The following is a 13,984-nucleotide window of genomic DNA, read 5'->3' on the forward strand; positions in this document are numbered from 1 at the left end:
TGATTTCTAGGGATTTTTCCAGACTTTTTGGGATTTTCCCCAATTTTTAGGAATTTTCCCCTCATTTTTGGCCCAAATTTTCAGGAGCATCCCGAATTTTGGGTTTTTTGGGGGGGAGTTTCCCATTCCCCAGCCCCCTGAGGGAATTCCCAAATTTTTGGGGGATTTCCCTCCCAAATTTCCGGGAATTTTTCCCAATTTTTGCCTTTTTCCCCAGGATCCGCCTTTATTTGAAGCTCCGCTGCGACCTCCCCCCGAAGAGGTGAAATTTGGGGGAAATCCGGGAATTTCTGGGGAGAATCCCAGAATTTTCAGCCCCCTGGGGCTCCCGAAATTCCCAAATTTTCCCAAAATTCCCAAATTTTCCCCAAAAAATCCCAGCCAAGCCATCAACGTCCGCCTGCAGCTCCCGGTGCCCCAAAGGCGTCTCCAGGTGGGGAATTTTGGGGAATTTTGGGGAATTTTGGGGATTTGGGGGACTCTGGGGGGTGAATCCCAAATTTTGGGTGGAGTTAGAGGGAATTTGGGGGGAATTTGGATTTGTGGGAATTTTGGGGTTGAATCCCAAATTTTGGGGCGGAAACCGAGGGAATGTTGAGGGATTTGGGGGAACTTTGAGGAATTTTGGGTGAATTTTCGGGACTCTCAAGAGGATTTTTGGGAATTTTGGGTTTGGGGTGGAATTTTGGGGTTGAATCCTGAATTTTGGAGCAGACTCTGAGGGAATTTTGAGGGATTTGGGGGGAATTCTCAGGAATTTGTGAATTTTTTTGGCAATCTCGAGGGGATTTTGAGGTTTGGGGCAGAATTTTGGGATCGAATCTCCAATTTTGGGAATTTGGGGTGGAATTTTGGGATTTTTGGGTGGAATTTTGGGATGGAATCCCGAATTTTGGGGCGGAATCTGAGGGAATTTTGAGGGATTTTGGGGATATTTTGGGGAATCTTGAGGGGACTTTTGGGGATTTTGGGAATTTGGGGTGGGATTTTGGGATTTTGGGTGGAATTTTGGGATGGAATCCCGAATTTTGGGGCGGAATCTGAGGGAATTTTGAGGGATTTTGGGGAATCTTGAGGGGAACTTTTGGGGATTTTGGGAATTTGGGGTGGGATTTTGGGATGGAAATCCCGAATTTTGGGATTTGGGAGGGAATTTGGGGACGGAATCCCGAATTCTGGCCCCCAGCCTCTCCCAGGAGCTGAGCAGCCCCGACCAAGCGGCCGAGCTGGATTTGGGCTCCCGCTGCATCCGCTGGGAAATTCCCAAAATCCAGGGCGGGTCCCAGCTCTCCGCCCTCTTCAAGGTGGGAATTCCCCAAAGATTCCCAGAAATCCCCCAAAATTCCCCCACAAAAATCCCCCAAAATTCCCCCCAAAAATCCAAAAAATATCCCCTAAAATGTCCAAAAAATCCAAAAACTTCCCAAAAAACCCCCAAATATCCCCCACAGATCACAATAATTGCCAAAAAAAAGCCGTAACTTTCCCGAAATTGGGGTAGAATCCCCAAAAACTGCCCCAAAAAATCGCCGGGCGCAGCGCCCGAAGCTGGGCCCCGCCCACGGCTCCTTGGAGCTCCCAAAACCCCAAAAGAGCCCCAAAAAATACCCGAAAACCCCAAAAGAATCCCCCCAAAACTCCCATGAATTCCCAAATATCCCCCCCAAACACACCTAGAAATCCCAAACAATGAGAAATGATCCCAAAAATTCCCCAAGAAGCCAGAATAAATCCCCCCAAAATCCCAAAGAGCCCCCAGAAATTCTCCAAAAGAACCCCAAAAATCACCAGAAAAACCCAAAAAGCCCCCAAAGAGACCCCAAAAATCACCAGAAAACCCCAAAAAGGCCCCAGAGACCCCAAAAAGAACCCCAAGAATCCCCGGAAAACCCCCAAAGAGACCCCAAAAGGACCCCAAAAGAACCCAAAGAATCCCCGGAAAACCCCAAAAAGCCCCCGAAGGGACCCCAAAAGGACCCCAAAAATCCCCAGAAAACCCCAAACAGCCCCCAAAGAGACCCCAAAAAGAACCCAAAGAATCCCCGGAAAACCCCAAAGAGACCCCAAAAATCCCCAGAAAACCCCAAAGGGACCCCAAAATGAACCCCAAAAATCACCGGAAAACCCCAAAGAGACCCCAAAAAGAACCCCAAAAGAACCCAAAGAATCCCCGGAAAACCCCAAAGAGACCCCAAAAGGGACCCCAAAAGGACCCCAAGAATCCCCGCAAAACCCCAAAATGACCCCAAAAATCCCCGGAAAACCCCAAGGAGCCCCCGGGGGGACCCCAAAAAGAACCCCAAGAATCCCTGGAAAACCCCAAAGAGACCCCCAAAAGGACCCCAAAAATCACCGGGAAAACCCCAAAAAGCCCCCCAAAGAGACCCCCAAAAGAACCCCAAGAATCACCAGAAAACACCAAAGAGACCCAAGAATCCCCGGAACCACCCCAAGGAGACCCCAAAAAGCCCCCAAAGGGACCCCAAGAATCCCCGGAAACCCCAAACAGCCCCCGGGGGGGGACCCCAGGAATCCCCGAAAAACCCCAAAAGGGACCCCAAAGGGACCCCAAAAAGGGCCCCAAGAATCCCCGTAAAAACCCCAAAAGGGCCCCAAGAATCCCCCGTAAAACCCCAAAAGGACCCCAAGAATTCCCGAAAAAACCCCAAAGGGACCCAAAGGGACCCCAAGAATCCCCGTAAAACCCCAAAAGGACCCCAAGAATCCCCGAAAAAAACCCCAAAGGGACCCCAAAGGGACCCCAAGAATCCCCGTAAAACCCCAAAATGACCCCAGGAATCCCCGTAAAACCCCAAGGAGCCCCCGCAGGGCCCCCCAAAAGAACCCCAGGAATCCCCATAAAAACCCCAAAAAGCCCACCCGGGGGGACCCCAAGAATCCCCGTAAAACCCCAAGGAGCCCCCAAAAGAACCCCAAAAAGGACCCCAAAAATCCCCGTAAACCCCAAGGAGCCCCCAAAAGGACCCCAAAAGGACCCCAAGAATCCCCGTAAAACCCCAAGGAGCCCCCGGGGGGACCCCAAAAGAACCCCAAGAATCCCCGTAAAAACCCCAAGGAGCCCCCAAAAGAACCCCAAAAGGACCCCCAAGAATCCCCGTAAACCCCAAGGAGCCCCCGCAGGGCCCCAGGTCCCGCGGGGCGCCGGCAGCGCCGTGACCGCGGGCGCCGGGCCATTGCAGCTGGAGGCGGCGGCGCCGGGCCGCGCGTGGCGCCTGGAGCTGGGCCCCGCGCACGGCGCCTTCGAGCTCCCGGGCCACTCGTGCTCCGGGCTCCGCTGTGCGCTTCCTGCGCCTGGCGGGGCCGCCGGGGCCGCGCTGGGGTGCGGTACCTGACGCACAGCGACTCCTACGTGCTGCGCCTCTGAGACCCCCGAGACCACCGAGACCAACGAGACAGACCCCCCGAGACCCACGAGACCCACGAGACCCCCGAGACCCCACTGAGACCACCGAGACCCCCGAGACCGACCCCCCCGAGACCCCCAAGACCCCCCAGACCCACCCGAGATCAACCCCCGAGACCACCGAGACCCCCGAGATCAACCCCCGAGACCCCCCAGACCCACCCCGAGACCACCCAGACCCCCGAGACCCCACTGAGACCACCGAGACAGACCCCCGAGACCCCCCTGAGACCCCCCAGACCCAACCCGAGACCGACCCCCGAGTCACCCCAAGACCGAGACCTCCCAAGACCGACCCCCGAGACCCCTGAGACCGACCCCAGAGACCCCCGAAACCGCCGAGACCACCAAGACCCCCGAGACCCCCCCAGACCCCCCAGACCGACCCCCGAGACCGACCCCCGAGATTCCGAGACCCCCCGAGACCGACACCCCCGAGACCCCCGACACCCCCCCGAGACCGACCCCCGAGACCCCCCAATACCCCCGAGACCCCCGAGACAGACCCCCGAGACCCCCCAGACCCCACTGAGACCCCCGAGACCGAGACCCCCCAAGAACCCCCAGACCCCCCGAGACCCCTGAGACCGAGCCCCGAGACCGAGACCCCCCGAGACCCCCCAGACTCCACTGAGACCCCCCCAAGACCGCTGAGACCCCCCAAGACCGAGACCCCCCGAGACCCCCGAGACCCCCCAGACCCCCAGACCCCCGAGACCCCCCCCAGACCCCCCGAGACCCCCGGCGGCGCCGTCGCGGTTTCCACCAGCGGCGGGAGATCCGGGGTTCTGCTCCCGAAACTGCGGGAAAGAGCGGGGAGCCGTGGGGAGCCCGAAATATCGGGGAAGATCCCAGAATTCCAGCGAAATTCCCGAAGGAAACGGCCCAGACGTGACGGAGTTCTCGGCGTTTTTATTGGGGGGGAAAAAGGGGTGGAAAATTTGGGATTTCGGGCTCAGAAAGAGAAGGGAGGGTGGGGAGCCCAAAGTTCTGGGATGGGGAGCCCGAAATTCCAGTGATTTCGGGCTCAGAAAGAGAAGGGAGGGTGGGGAGCCCAAAGTTCTGGGATGGGAGCCCGAAATTCCAGTGAAATTCCAGCAAAATTCCCAAAAAAAGGCCCCAAGGTGGCGGTGTTTTCACTGGGGGAAAAAGTGGGTGGAAATTTCGGGATTCTGCTCCCAAAATTGTGTGGGAAGAGAAGGAGGGGTGGGGAGCCCAAAATACTCGGAAAAGATCCCGAAAATTCCCAGGAAATCCCAGGGAAATTCCCAAATAAGAGTCCAGACAAGAAGGAGCTGCTGCAATTTTTTATTGGGGGAACTTTGGGGTGAAAACGGCAAAAAAGGGGGAAAAAGCCGGGTGGGAATTCTGGGATTCCATTCCCAGAAAGTCCGCAACGAGGGAAAGGGGAGGGAAGCCCCAAACATTTGGGAGAAACCCCAAAAATTCCCATAAAAACCCTCCAAAAACGCTCAATTGGTAACTGGATTTTGGGGTGAAAACCCCAGAAAACGGGGAAAAAAACCGGGTGGGAATTTGGGAATTCCATCCTCGGAAAATCTGGAGGAGGAAAAAGGGGGTGGGAGCCCCAAAATATTGGGGATGAATCCCAAAATCTCCCGGGGGGAAAACGGCTCAAGAAGCTCAAACTTGGGATTTGAACTGGGAAAAAAAACCAGGAATTTTGGGATGAAAACCCAAAAAATGGGAAGAACTCGGAGGGAAATTCGGAATTCCGTCTTCAGAAAGTCTGGAAAGAGAAGAGAGGGGGACAAACCCCAAAATGTTTGGGATGATCCCAAAAAACTCCCAAAATCCCCCCCAAAAATGCCCCAAGCCGACAGAATTTTGGACTTTTTCAATTGTAGGGACCCAAATTCTGGGTAAAAAAAACCCAAAACGGGCAAAAAAAAAAGGAGAAAAATTTTGGGGTTTCAGCCTCAGGGACTCTGGGGGTGAAAAGCCCAAAATTCTGGGGAGAAAACCCCAAAAATTTCCCAAAATTCACCCAAAAATGTTCAATTTCAGCAGGGGCGGAGCCAAATTTTGGGGGAACCCCAAAAATCCCCAAAAATGCCCCAAAAATGCCCCAAATCTCACCTGGAACTCGAGGCTGGAGGAGCCGAAAAGGTCCCGGGGCTGCTCCAGGGGGCTCTGGGGAGGAATTCCCAGAATTTGGGGGGTTTTTTTCCCAAATTTTGGGGTTTTTTCCCCAAATTTTGGGGGTTTTTTTTCCCAAATTTTGGGGTTTTTTTCCCAAATTTTGGGGTTTTTTTTCCCCAAATTTTTGGGGTTTTTTTCCCAAATTTTGGGTTTTTTCCCCCAAATTCTGGGGGTTTTTTGGGGTCTCACCCTGGGGCTGCTCGGGGTCTCCTCCTCCTCCTCCTCTTCCTCCATCAGGCTCAGGCTGGGGGGGAGGGTGAAAAACCCCAAAAATCCCAAATTTCCCCCAAATTCCCATAAATCCCCCCCTGATCCCCTCAAAATCCCCCCAAATTCACCCTAAAACGGACCCCAGGAGCCCCCCCCCCACAAAATCCCCACCCAGGAACCCCCAAATTCCCCAAATTCCCCCAAATTTCCAAAAATCCCACCCAGGACCCCCCACAGTTCCCAAATCTCTCCTCCCCAACCCCCAAGAATCCCAAATCCCACCCAAAATCGCCCAAATTTTCCCCCCCAAAAATCCCAAAATTCCCACCAAAAATCCCCAAATCTCCCCAAATTCCCCCGAAAATTCCCAAATCTCCCCAAATTTCCCAAATTCCCCAAAATTCTCCCCTCAAAAAATCCCAAATTTCCCCGAAAATCCCCAAAATTCTCCCCCCAAAAAATCCCGAATTTCCCCGAAAATCCCCAAAATTCTCCCCCCAAAAAATCCCGAATTCCCCCCAAAATCCCCGAATTCCCTCACCGGGATCCCCAGCTCCTCCTGGATTCGCTGCTGGAGGTGGAAAAAAAATCCAAATTTGGGGTTTTCCCCCCAGAATTTGGGGTTTTCCCCCCCAGAATTTGGGGTTTTCCCCCCAAAATTTGGGATTTCCCCCCCCAGAATTTGGGGTTTTCCCCCCAACATTTGGGGTTTTCCCCCCCAGAATTTGGGGTTTTCCCCCCAGAATTTGGGGTTTTCCCCCCAAAATTTGGGATTTCCCCCCCAGAATTTGGGGTTTTCCCCCCAACATTTGGGATTTTTCCCCCAAAATTTGGGGTTTATTTCCCAAAACTTCGGGGTTTCGGGGGTTTTCCCCCCAAATATTTGGTTTCACTTGGCGGTTTTCCCCCAAATATTTGAGGGATCTTCCCCAAAATTTTGTTTTTTTGGGGGGTTTTCCCCAAAACGCTGGGCGACACTTCGGGGAGTCCCTCCAAAATTTGGGTTTTTTTTTGGTTTTTTTCCCCCCAAATTTTGGTTTTTGTGGGGGGTCTTCCCCAGAATTTGGGGTTATTTGGGGGGGGCTCCCCCAAAATTCAGGTTTTCGTTCTTTTCCCCCAAATTTTTGCTGTTTTTTTCTTTGTTTCTCCCCAAATCCGGGTTATTTGGGGTGGGGGAGGGGAGGGTCTCACCTGGGCAGGTGGGGGGAGGGGCCGCGGTTTTGGGGACCCCCCCTGAGCGCGGTCGAGGTCAGGGCGGGGCTGGGGGGCCACGGGCTGGAGCTGGGGGCGGCTGCGGATTCGGGTTTGACCGAAATTCGGGATTTTAGCCAAAACTCCCAAATTCCCCGAACTCCCCCAAAACTCCGCACTTCCCCCCCCCCAAAAATATTCAGGTTTTCCACCCCAAAGCCCCCCCAAAACTCAGGGTTTGCCTTCCCAAAATTCAGATTCCCGCCCCAAAAACTCCCCCAAAAAAATATCTACTTCCCCCTGCCAGAAATTCAGGTTTTCCCCCAATTCGGATTTTTCCCTAAAGTTGGGTTTTTTTCACATAAAACTCTGATTTTTCCCCCCAAAATTCAGATTTCCCCCCCCCCAAAACTTCCCCAAAGCTCAGAATTTGTCCCCCAAAATTCAGAGTTTTCCCCCCCAAATTCAGGATTTGCCCCCCCAAATTCAGAATTTTCCCCCCAAAATTCAGACTTTTCCCCCAAAAAATTCAGAATTTCCCCCCCAAAATTCAGGATTTTCCCCCCAAAATTTGGAATTTTCCCCCCAAAATTCAGAATTTTCCCCCCAAATTCAGAATTTTCCTCCAAAATTTAGAATTTTCCCCCCAAAATTCGTTCAGAATTTTCCTCCAAAATTTAGAATTTTCCCCCAAAATTCGGAATTTTCCCCCCAAAATTCAGAATTTTCCCCCCCAAAATTAAGAATTTTCCCCCCAAAATTCAGAATTTTCCCCCCAAAATTCAGAATTTTCCCCCAAAATTCAGAATTTGCCCCCCAAAATTCAGAATTTTCCCCCCAAATTCAGAATTTTCCCCCCAAAATTCGGAATTTCCCCCCAAAATTCAGGATTTTCTCCCCAAATTCAGAATTTTCTCCCCAAATTCAGAATTTTCCCCCCAAAATTCAGAATTTTCCCCCCAAAATTCAGGATTTCCCCCCAAAGTTCAGAATTTGCCCCCAAAATTCAGGATTTTCCCCCCAAATTCAGAATATTCCCCCCAGAATTCAGAGTTTTCCCCCAAATCCAGAATTTTCCCCCAAAATTCAGAATTTTCTCCCCAAAATTCAGAATTTTCCCCCCAAAATTCAGAATTTCCCCCCCAAAATTCAGAATTTTCCCCCCAAAATTCAGACTTTTCCCCAAAAAATTCAGAATTTCCCCCCCAAAATTCAGGATTTTCCCCCCAAAATTTGGAATTTTCCCCCCAAAATTCAGAATTTTCCCCCAAATTCAGAATTTTCCTCCAAAATTTAGAATTTTCCCCCAAAATTCGGAATTTTCCCCCCCAAAATTCAGAATTTTCCCCCCCCAAAATTAAGAATTTTCCCCCCAAAATTCAGAATTTTCCCCCCAAAATTCAGAATTTTCCCCCAAAATTCAGAATTTGCCCCCCAAAATTCAGAATTTTCCCCCCAAATTCAGAATTTTCCCCCCAAAATTCGGAATTTCCCCCCAAAATTCAGGATTTTCTCCCCAAATTCAGAATTTTCTCCCCAAATTCAGAATTTTTCCCCCCAAATTCAAGAATTTTTCCCCCAAAATTCAGAATTTGCCCCCAAATTCAGGAATTTCCCCAAAATTCAGGATTTTTCCCACCTTTCCCCGCCCCTCTCCGGGCTCTCCCGGGGGCTCCTCGGGGCTCTCTTGGCCCGGGGGGTCCCCGGGGGGCTCTGCAGGGGGCTCAGGGAGCGGCGGTAGCAGCGCAGGGGAGCCCCAAAATCGCCCAAATCCGCCCCAAAATCCGCGCCCAGGCCCCGCTCGCGGCACGTCCGCTCCAGCAGCGCCAGCCTGGGGTCCAGAATTGCACCAAAAAATCAGCCCAAAATCCAGAATTCCACCAAAAATCAGCCCAAAATCCAAAATTCCACCCAAAATCAGCCCCAAAATCCAGAATTGCACCCAAAAAATCAGCCCAAAATCCAGAATTGCACCCAAAAATCAGCCCAAAATCCAGAATTCCACCCAAAATCAGCCCCAAAATCCAGAATTCCAGCCAAAATCAGCCCAAAATCCAGAATTGCACCCAAAAATCAGCCCCAAAATCCAGAATTCCACCCAAAATCAGCCCAAAATCCAGAATTCCACCCAAAATCAGCCCAAAATCCAGAATTCCACCCAAAATCAGCCCAAAATCCAGAATTGCACCAAAAATCAGCCCAAAATCCAGATTTCCAGCCAAAATCAGTCCAAAATCCAGAATTCCCACCCAAAATCAGCCCAAAATCCAGAATTCCACCCAAAATCAGCCCCAAAATCCAGAATTCCACCAAAATCAGCCCAAAATCCAGAATTCCACCCAAAATCAGCCCAAAATCCAGAATTCCAGCCAAAATCAGCCCAAAATCCAGAATTGCATCCAAAATCAGCCCAAAATCCAGAATTCCACCCAAAATCAGCCCCAAAATCCAGAATTCCAGCCAAAATCAGCCCAAAATTCAGAATTCCACCAAAAATCAGCCCAAAATCCAGAATTGCATCCAAAATCAGCCCCAAAATCCAGAATTGCAGCCAAAATCAGCCCAAAGCCCAAAATTCCACCCAAAAATCAGCCCAAAATCCACCCCAAAACTCCAAACATTGACACAAGAATCCGCCCAAAATCCCACGTTTCAGCCCCAAAACCAACCCCAAATTCCAAATTTCAGCCCAAAAATCACCCGAAGAACGACCCCAAAATTCCGAATTTCCCCAAAACCCCCCAAAATCTCTGAATTTTCCCCCGAATTTCCACAAAATCCCCCCAAAATCCCCGAATTTCCCCGGATTTTCACCCAGAATCCCCGGGTTTTCACCCAGAATCCCTGGATTTTCACCCAGAATCCCCGGATTTTCACCCAAAATCCCCGGATTTCCCCGGATTTTCACCCAGAATCCCCGGATTCCCCCAGATTTTCACCCAGAATCCCCGGATTCCCCCGGATTTTCACCCAGAATCCCCGGATTTTCACCCAAAATCCCCGGATTTCCCCGGATTTTCACCCAGAATCCCCGGATTTCCCCGGATTTCCCCGGATTTTCACCCAGAATCCCCAAATTTCCCGGATTTTCACCCAGAATCCCCGGATTTTCACCCAGAATCCCCGGATTCCCCCGGATTCCCCCGATTTCCCGGATTCCCCGGCTCTCACAGCAGGGCGCGGTCGGGGCGCGGCAGCCGCGGCGAGAACTCGCTCAGCACCTCCAGGAAGGGCAGATGCAGGGGGAGCCCCCCCGGAATTCCCGGAATTCGGGGCTCCGGGGGCGGCTGCAGCGAGAACTGGATCCCCTCGCTGGGGGGAGACCGGAATGGACCGAAACCCCCCAGAATTCCCAAAATCCAGCCCAAACCCATCAAAAACACCCCCAAAATCCATCAAAAACACCCCAAAATCCACCCGAAATCCACCTAAAAATCCATCACAATTCCCCAAAATCCTCCCCAAATCCATCAGAAACACCCCAAAATCCTCCAAAATCCTCCCCAAACCCATCAAAAACACCCCAAAAATCCATCAAAAACACCCCAAAATCCTCCAAAATCCTCCAAAATCCATCACAATTCCCCCAAAATCCACCAAAAACACCCCTAAATCCTCCAAAATCCACCCCAAATCCACCTGAAATCCACCAAAAACACCCCAAAATCCACCCGAAATCCACCTAAAATCCATCACAATTCCCCCCAAATCCACCCCAAACCCATCCAAATCCGTCGAAACGCCCCAAATTTCCCACCCGGGAATCTCGGATTTGCCCCAGTTCCACCCGGGAATCTTGGATTTGCCCCAATTCCATCCCGGGAATCTCGGATTTGCCCCAATTCCATCCTGGAATCTCGGATTTGCCCCAGTTCCACCCCGGCTCCGCGGATTTGCCCCAATTCCATCCGGGAATCTCGGATTTGCTCCAGTTCCGGCCCCGGCACCGCGGATTTGCCCCAGTTCAACCCCGGAATCTCGGATTTGCCCCAATTCCATCCGGGAATCTCGCATTTGCCCCAATTCCACCCGGGAATCTCAGATTTGCCCCAATTCCATCCTGGAATCTCAGATTTGCCCCAATTCCATCCTGGAATCTCGGATTTGCCCCAATTCCATCCTGGAATCTCGGATTTGCCCCAGTTCCACCCCGGCTCCGCGGATTTGCCCCAATTCCACCCCGGAATCTCGGATTTGCCCCAATTCCCACCCGGGAATCTCGGATTTGCCCCAGTTCCGGCCCGGCTCCGCGGATTTGCCCCAGTTCCACCCCGGCTCCGCGGATTTGCCGCAATTCCCGGTTTTCCGCCCCAAACCTGTGCAGCAGCAGCAGCGGCTGCCGGCTCTGCAGCTGCCGGGGGCTGAAGAAGAGCGAGAGGCGCCGGCCCAAATCCCGGATTTCCTGGAATTCCGGGAGCCCCCGGAGCTCGGGGCCCTCCTGGAGCAGCAGCTCCGTGAAAAGCTGGGGGGAAAAAACGGGGGGAAATCCCGAAATCCACAGGAGTTCCCGGAAAATCCACAAGAATTCCGGGAAAATCCACAAAAATCCTGGGAAAAATCACAAAAATCCTGGGAAAAATCACAAAAATTCTCAGGAAATCCACAAAAATTCTGGGAAAATGGCTCAAAATTTCGGGAAAGTGGCTCAAAATTCCCAGAAAATCCACAAAAATTCCAGGGAAAATCCACAAAAATTCTGGGGAAATCCACAAAAATTCCAGCTGGGAAAAACGGACAAAAACCCCCCTGAATTTCCCCTGGGATTCCCGAATCCCCCCGGGATCCCTAACTTGCTGGGCTCCCTGAATTCCTGGGATCCCCAAATTCCCAGGATCCCCGACTTCCCCCGGGATCTCCACATTCCCAGGATCCCTGTGTTCCCACATTCCCGCATTCCCCCGGGATCCGCGGATTCCTGGGATCCCCGCGGATTCCCGGGATCCCCGCGGATTCCCGGGATCCCCGTGCGTTCCCGCGATCCCCCCGTGTTCCCCCGGGATCCCCGCGGATTCCCGGGATCCCCGCGCATTCCCGGGATCCCTGTGCATTCCTGGGATCCCCGCGTGTTCCTGCGTTCCCCACGTTCCCCCGGGATCCCCGCGCGTTCCCGGGATCCCCGCGCGTTCCCCCGGGATCCCTGTGCGTTTCCGGGATCCCCGCACGTTCCCGCGTTCCCCCGGGATCCCCGGATTCCCGGGATCCCCGGGGATTCCCGGGATCCGCGCCCTCACCTGCTGCAGGCTGAGCAGCACCGTCCGCGCCCACTCCGGGCGGTCGAGGTCGCGCGTGCAGCGCAGCGTCTCCCGGATGATGTCCCCGAAGTCCCCGGAAAACTGGGAACGCCCAAAAGCCCGGGAAAAATGGGAATGGCGGAGACACAAGAACTCCCGAAAAACCGGGAAGTCCCAGAATTCCCAGGAAAACGGGAACGGCAGAGACGCAATTCCCAGGAAAATGGGAATTCCCGAGACCCAAAATTCCCTGGAAAACTGGGAATGCCCAAAATTCCTGGATAACAGGAATGGCACAGCCCAAAATCCCGGGAAAATGGGAAATTCCCAAAATTCCAGGAAAACTGGGAAGGGCAGAGCCCCAGATCCCCACAAACCCCAAATGCCTGGAATTCCCAAACCCCAGGAACCTCCCAGAATTCCCAAAATCCCAAGAATGTCGGAATTCCCAAAATTCCCAACTCACAATAATCCCAGAATTCCCAAATCCCAAAAAATCCCATTGATCCTGGAATTCCCAGAATTTCCCAACGCTGATAATCCCAGGAACATCCCCGGAACTCCCGGAAAACCCCAGAATTCCCGGATATTCCCAGGATAATTCCCAGATAACTCCCGGACCATTCCCGTAATTCCCGGAAAATTCCCGTATAATCCCTGGATAATTCCCATCGTCCCCGTATAATTCTTGTGTAATTCCCGGATATTCCCAGAAATTCCCAAATAACCCAGGAATTCCCGTGTAATTCCCAGATAATCCCCAGATAATCGTCGCGTAATTCCCGGACAATCCCCGCATCATTCCTGTGTCATTCCCGATAATTCCCAGGTAATTCCCGGATAATTCCCAGGTAATTCCCAGGTAATTCTCAGGTAATTCCCGGATAATTCCCAAGTAAATTCCCGTGTCATTCCCAGGTAATCCCCGGACAATTCCCGGACAATCCTGGTGTTGATTCCCAGTATCGTTCCCGTGTCATTCCCGGTGTTAATTCCCAGTGTTAATTCTGGTGTTAATTCCCGGCAATTAATTCCAGCGCTGTTCCCAGTGTTAATTCCCAGTGTTAATTCCCGGTGTTAGTTCCTGGTGTTAATTCCCGGTGCCATTCCCGTGCTGTTCCCAACGTTAATTCCCAGCATTAATTCCCGGCATTAGTTCCCGGCACCGTTCCCAGCGTTAATTCCGGCGCCGTTCCCAGTGTTAATTCCCGGCGTTAGTTCCTGGTGTTAATTCCCGGTGCCATTCCCGTGCCGTTCCCAACGTTAATTCCGGCACCGCTCCCGGTGTTAATTCCCGGCGTTAATTCCAGTGCCGCTCCCAGCATTAGTTCCTGGCATTAATTCCAGCGTTAATTCCCGGCGTTAATTCCGGCATTAATTCCCGGCGTTAATTCCCAGCGTTAATTCCCGGTGTTAATTCCCGGCGTCAATTCCAGCGTTAGTTCCCGGCGTTAATTCCGGCATTAATTCCGGCGTTAACTCCCGGCGCCGCTCGCGTACCGTGCCGTAGTGCTTGAAGACGTCGGCGGCGGCGCGCAGCCGCAGCGCGCCGCGCACCAGCAGCCGGCAGAAGCCGGCCAGCAGCGAGCGGCGCCGCTGCAGCGCCCCCAGCCCGGGCCCGGCCGCCTCTGGAAGGGAAAAGCCGGGAATGCCGGGGGAACGGGGTCGGCGGGCGGAGGGAAAACGGGAACTGCGGGCAGGAAGGGCTGGGGCACGGCTCCGAAAGCAACGAAGCTCCGCGTTCGGCAGTCACGGGGTTTTTGGG

At 52.8% G+C, this 13,984-nt stretch overlaps 2 protein-coding genes and 1 long non-coding RNA gene across 3 annotated transcripts in view; 1 reads left to right on the forward strand and 2 right to left on the reverse strand.

Moving 5' to 3' along the window:
• LOC137465714 (mediator of RNA polymerase II transcription subunit 11-like) overlaps positions 1–13,984 on the reverse strand; it is an 89,882-nt gene that overhangs the window by 12,498 nt on the left and 63,400 nt on the right. The window lies entirely within an intron of this gene.
• Positions 414–3,334, forward strand: LOC137465710 (uncharacterized). Its single transcript, XR_010994803.1, has 3 exons — positions 414–433; positions 1,187–1,304; positions 3,201–3,334. It is a non-coding gene; the product is annotated as an uncharacterized lncRNA (long non-coding RNA).
• The window catches only part of LOC137465729 (cohesin subunit SA-3-like), a gene marked incomplete at its 3' end in the record, with an annotated part of 31,781 nt that continues 28,060 nt past the window's right edge, over positions 10,264–13,984 (reverse strand). The window contains exons 25-28 of the mRNA XM_068177772.1: positions 13,720–13,909; positions 12,220–12,321; positions 11,305–11,450; positions 10,264–10,300 (exon numbers count right to left, since the gene is read on the reverse strand). Coding sequence (XP_068033873.1) covers positions 10,264–10,300; positions 11,305–11,450; positions 12,220–12,321; positions 13,720–13,909 — 475 coding nt within the window. The remainder of the gene's footprint in view (positions 10,301–11,304; positions 11,451–12,219; positions 12,322–13,719; positions 13,910–13,984) is intronic.

The sequence above is a fragment of the Anomalospiza imberbis genome, unplaced genomic scaffold (assembly GCF_031753505.1).
Source record: "Anomalospiza imberbis isolate Cuckoo-Finch-1a 21T00152 unplaced genomic scaffold, ASM3175350v1 scaffold_105, whole genome shotgun sequence".
Taxonomy (NCBI): Eukaryota; Metazoa; Chordata; class Aves; order Passeriformes; family Viduidae; genus Anomalospiza; species Anomalospiza imberbis.